General features: G+C 34.9%; 1 protein-coding gene across 1 annotated transcript in view; it reads left to right on the top strand.

The window, feature by feature from the left end:
• Positions 1–5,041, top strand: part of SLC38A2 (solute carrier family 38, member 2) — a 12,114-nt gene extending 7,073 nt beyond the window's left edge. The window contains exons 7-14 of the mRNA XM_010006305.1: positions 943–1,001; positions 1,131–1,277; positions 2,030–2,109; positions 2,205–2,305; positions 2,657–2,781; positions 3,483–3,627; positions 3,746–3,843; positions 4,598–5,041. Of these exons, the coding sequence (XP_010004607.1) occupies positions 943–1,001; positions 1,131–1,277; positions 2,030–2,109; positions 2,205–2,305; positions 2,657–2,781; positions 3,483–3,627; positions 3,746–3,843; positions 4,598–4,696 (854 nt within the window). The 3' untranslated portion in view covers positions 4,697–5,041. The remainder of the gene's footprint in view (positions 1–942; positions 1,002–1,130; positions 1,278–2,029; positions 2,110–2,204; positions 2,306–2,656; positions 2,782–3,482; positions 3,628–3,745; positions 3,844–4,597) is intronic.
• Positions 5,042–5,415: the final 374 nt, after the last annotated feature.

Here is a 5,415-nt window from a genome sequence, read left to right as displayed (position 1 = left end):
GGGAAATGGATCAATACAGTGCTTGAGTCGTGAAGTACTACGTGAATTAGCAGCTGTCTCCAAACTTGTTTCTTGGGACTAATCAGTGTTTAGATAATTACTGTCAGTCTTACTTAAAAAAATGAATAAGATTCTTCAGAAAAAATAACAAGTATGTTTAGTTACAGATGTTGGAAAACAAAAGGGCAACAGATAGGGTGGCTTCAGAGCAAAGCTCAGCAGTAATTGTGTTCTTACACAAAGTTTGACCCACTTTGGTTAGCAGTGAAATGGCTTAATACTGTTACTAGGTAGGAGTGTTACTTGCATCCTGTAACAGTCTTGAAAGAATAGGCAGTTAAATTGTCTTTGCAGTGTAAATAGATGAAATCTCTTTCTGCAAATGTTTGGGATCTAAAATGAATATTCATACCAGATGCTTTGAAATGGCTGTAATTCAGCCGTATATGCAAAGAACTTACTTAACATGCTACATGTTCAGAGAATCCTTTAGCGGAACCATAGTAACTGAGAATGTCAATATGGATTGCTTGCTCAAGTTACTGCTTACAACAAATTAAGAGGATCAGTAAAAACAGAAGGTAAAAGGCCAAGTTATCTCAGAGTGCATGCTATCAGGATTAATCCTATAATCATTCTTAGTATATAATAATTTGCATAGTTGTTGATGCGGTTTTTCATTGTGTTCTGAGTTTTTTTAAGTTAAAAAGTTTAATACTACAAATTGACTGTATGTACAGACCCTCATATGTCTTTGAAAACTTTCAGGTCAGGGTTGAGATGAGCAGATAGTCAACAAGTAATTAACTTGTTCTATGTAACACTAAGAAAATGGCAATCTAAAGAGATCAGTGGCAGAATACATATTGTCACAATGTTATTACATGAATGGTGTTACTGTTTATAGTATCTAAGGGGTTTTTTTATCTTTCTTGAACACAGGATATTTGGGCTATACCAGTGGCTTTTCCTTACTGTGCATGGTCTTCTTTCTGATTGTTGTAAGTATAATATTGTAGACTTCCAGTGGTTGTAAAACTGCATTTCAAAGTGAAATGAAGCACAGTTTTTTTTAAGGTTCCCATACTGCATTAGTCAAAGTAATAATAAACACATGGCTTTATTTCTAGGTAATTTGGAAGATGTTTGAGATTCCTTGTCCTATGGACAGTGACGTCTTGAATATGACAATAAATGGAACACTGGTATCTTTGGCAGATGAAAACATAACAATTGATGATATGTGTAAGCCAAAGTATTTCATCTTCAATTCACAGGTAACTACAAATCAGACTCTTTTGAAAATAACTAAGAGACTAAATACATAGCAGATAAAGTAGATTATTTTTCCTTCAAATAATTGCCCAGTTGTCAACATAAGATGTGCTATGGCTTTCTGTTCTAGTAGAGTTAGGCATAGTTTATCTCCTTTATACTGGGGGTTTCCACATTCCACACACAGGAATTAGAGGAGCTTGAGGTGCCTTCCTGAGGTGCATGGCAATAAACGCATCTGTCGCTCTTTGGCACAGCATTTCTCAAGCTTCCATTCAAGTAAGTTAGTAAGGCATTTTATTGCAGAAGAAGGTGAAGGAAATGGTAAAAGCACCTGAATGGGAAATTATGCCAGGGTTTGGAATAGACTTCTAACTCTCCGGTCACAGTTTCAGCCCTCATGAATGCTCCCAATTACAGTGGTGAATCTCCACACATGGCAAAGAAGTTTGTGATAACCAAGATCAGGCTACAATGGATAAGCCTGTGAAATCGAGAGCATAATTCTGAATGTAAATACTTCAGCTCAGCATTGCTTTCAGTGAGATGTGGGAGTCTTTGGTACACCTGGGATTAAGAAAATTTTAAATAGTTGTTTTAATTTTTGCCAGTTTCAGTTGTAAAGAGCAGGTAGTCTTTATCAAAAACTAAACTGGTACCTAAGTCAAATCTAAAAATTTTACTGATAAAATTTTAAAAACTAAATTCTAGAGTCTGTCGAGATACTTAAGAAAAACATTATTTTATTTTTCAGACGGTGTATGCTGTCCCAATCCTAACATTTTCTTTTGTTTGCCATCCTGCAATTCTTCCTATCTATGAAGAACTGAAAAGGTAAGTGTTAGATAATGTGTCTGTAATTTCACTAAACAAACAAGTCGTATAAACCAGTATGTTTTCATTGCTAACAATATTTCTTTTTCTTATAGCCGAAGCCGTAAAAGAATGATGAATGTGTCCTATGTATCTTTTTTTGCCATGTTCCTCATGTATTTATTGGCTGCTCTCTTTGGATACCTGACATTTTATGGTAAATATTACCTTTCTTTAAAGTGAATTATGTTGTGCAGAACCACAGTATTTTTTTAAGTTAGGGCAAGAAAGCATTTACTGTGTGTTCTAAATACACACTCTTTGTTTTCAGTATTTTTCTAAGTGCACACCCAAAAGAAGATCAGTTATAGACTTAGGCCCAAGACACAGGAATTCAAACTGCATTAAAACAGATTCAGTGACTCCCAAGTTTTCCTTGTGTAAATGGAGACATGCTTACAGGAGCTGTTGAGGCTTTCAATTAGTATTGCTGTAACTGTAAATTCACTTACGATTTAGAACAGAAGTGGTTGTCAGCTGTATCTATAAAATACTATTTTCTTTATAGGAAAAGTTGAACCAGAACTGCTTCATACCTACTCTGCTTATCTGGGTGCTGATATTGTTCTTCTTATTGTGCGCCTTGCTGTGCTTATGGCTGTAACTCTTACTGTACCAGTAGTTATTTTCCCAGTAAGTAATGTGTTTTTTCAACTTTATTACCATTTTTAATTTTCATCACTTGTCCTGCTGCAGTCATTTACTGATTTGGCAACTCCCATTTATAAATTTACAGATTTATTTATTTTTTTCTCTTAACTGAAAAAGGAAATTAATTCTAACAAGCTTGATGATGTATCTCTATACTGTTAATTCAAATAAATAGGTAACATTTACAGAGCAGTAGGTAAAAATACGTCAGATTGTTTTCCTGGTACGTTCTGAGGGAGTTGAAAAATCTTGCCCCTTCATAAAAGTACTTACATTATTTTATTATCAGCTTATGTGTGTGTTTTTGTAAGTACATTGTGAATGTGAATTTTGGCCATTTAGGTGTACAGTGTTGAGCAACAACCTTAGATGTTAAAAAAATCTGATGTTTATTTTTGTTAAAGGCAGATGTTTTTTCTTTTGTTTTCTTTATCACTGCCTGTGCTTTGAAAATTGAATCACTGAAAAGAGAAATGGACCAAAAGCACAGAGGTGCATCTTAAGTGCAGAAATTAAATATTTTTAAAATCATTTTCATGTCTTTTAACTTTTATTAAAATCTGAAATGTTCAGGAAAATTATGTTCAAATATTTTCAGAAGGAAAGTCTAATTCAGGCAACAATCACTGACTTCCACAATGAAGACAAAGCAAGTTCTTTGTTTTGTTTTTCTTTTCCAAAAGATTCGCAGTTCCATTACCCAGCTGTTGTGGGCAGGGAAGGAGTTTAGGTGGTGGCGTCACTGTTCCATTACAGTTGCTCTTCTGGCATTTACCAATGTCCTTGTTATCTTTGTCCCTACCATTCGAGACATCTTTGGATTCATTGGTAAGTGTTTTCACGACAGTTCAAGTAGCCTTTCAAATGTCAGAAAATGCTGTTCCAGTCTAGTTAAATTAAGTCTACCTGTTCACGAGTATTTTATTTCTATGCTTTTTAAATACAGGTGCATCTGCAGCTGCCATGCTGATCTTTATACTTCCTTCTGCCTTCTATATCAAATTAGTTAAGAAGGAACCAATGAAGTCAGTGCAGAAAATTGGGGTATGTATAGACAAATATGTAGTAATTGTACTTGCTTAGTAATTCAGAGCTAGAACTTTAGTTTCCTTCTTCATGTTTTAAGAGTTTCAAAGTCCTGGTGAAGGTAGTCAGTGAGTTTGTATTTAATGTTCTCGTAGTTAACATGGGAATTCTGTAGGGACTCCAGACTGAGAAGTTTGCCATCAGAAGGCTCAGGTCACTTCAATGACTTTTCACACTCCCCAGCCCCCAGTCTAAACAATAGTTGAGTCATTCTGTTGCTGGTAAGAACCATGTTTCAAGAGATCACCCTTAAGAACTATACTAAAAACATCTTGTTGTTCTCCTTTAAATTTTCCTGCAAGACTTCATTACATATTTTACCCCATAAAAGCTGACCTCCACTGGTCATTTGAATCATCCTGACTGATTTTTGTGCTTTTACTGATACTAGACATACTGACTTGGAATCACATCTTAGACCCACTGAGTCAGAATCAAGTCAGTGCAGTGGTGCAGCCCGACAGGTATCAGCAGATACGTTAATTTCCCTCAGTTAAGGGTGAGGTCTGCTATATTGAAAACAACTGTACTTTTTTCTTTGGAAAAGGAACCCAAGTGTGAGGAAGATACATAGTTCCTTGTTGGTTGCTGTGATCTCTTGTCTCTTTTACTTTTTCCTCCATGAGAAGTTGTATTTGTGCCATAAATCGGTATGACTTGATGGGTATAGTAGCAGAAATTGAAATACTTCTTCTGTGTTTTCTTTTTTCAGGCTGCATTCTTCTTACTAAGTGGTATACTTGTGATGACTGGGAGTATGACACTCATTATTCTAGACTGGACCGACAATGTTCCATCTGATGGCCATTAAGTGTCCTGGTTTAATCTGTAATACTCCACTTCAAATGCCAGTGTTCACTCAGATACCTACTGAGAAAGCAGATGAGCTATTCAGCTTCCTTTAAAATGCAGATTCTTTCTTGATGGTTCTTCTGATTGTAGAATACCCAAACTTTGTCTTTAAGAAACTATTCTGCATGATGGAAGTGGATATTAACATCAAACCACGTGAGTGTCTGGCTGAAGGAAGTGACAACTTTATTCCATTCCAGAGAATGGACAGAACTCTCTGTAGACTTTTATCAAGCCATGTTTGGCTTTCATCGTTGTTACTTGGATATTTTGTTATTTTACTTGAATGTGCCTAATGGAACCATTTGATGTGAGAAATAACTCTTTAATTTACAGCAAAGTGTTTAAATAACCAATGAGAGAGAGAAAGAGAAACACTATTATTTTTTTGTACCAAAAATTCTTATGGACCTCAAAAGCACTATTTTGACTTTAAGAAACGTTTTTCTAAAAAGAATTAGTAACATAAAGGAGCTCCTACAAATATTTAATCAGTGCCCTAAATTAAATCTAATTTGCCTTTCTGTAGAGGCCTAATTAGAGGAAATTTTATTTTTAAAAATGCTTCTTATGACCAAATCGGAAAATAAACCATTTTAAGTCAAAATGATCTAATTATAAATGATTCTCATAAAATTAATCTAGTTCAAAGTAGAGCAAAAATAATAATCCTGAAAA

Source organism: Chaetura pelagica, unplaced genomic scaffold, assembly GCF_000747805.2.
Source record: "Chaetura pelagica isolate M959 unplaced genomic scaffold, ChaPel_1.0 scaffold108, whole genome shotgun sequence".
NCBI classification, from domain to species: Eukaryota; Metazoa; Chordata; class Aves; order Apodiformes; family Apodidae; genus Chaetura; species Chaetura pelagica.
This window is presented reverse-complemented; position numbering and strand designations above follow the sequence as displayed.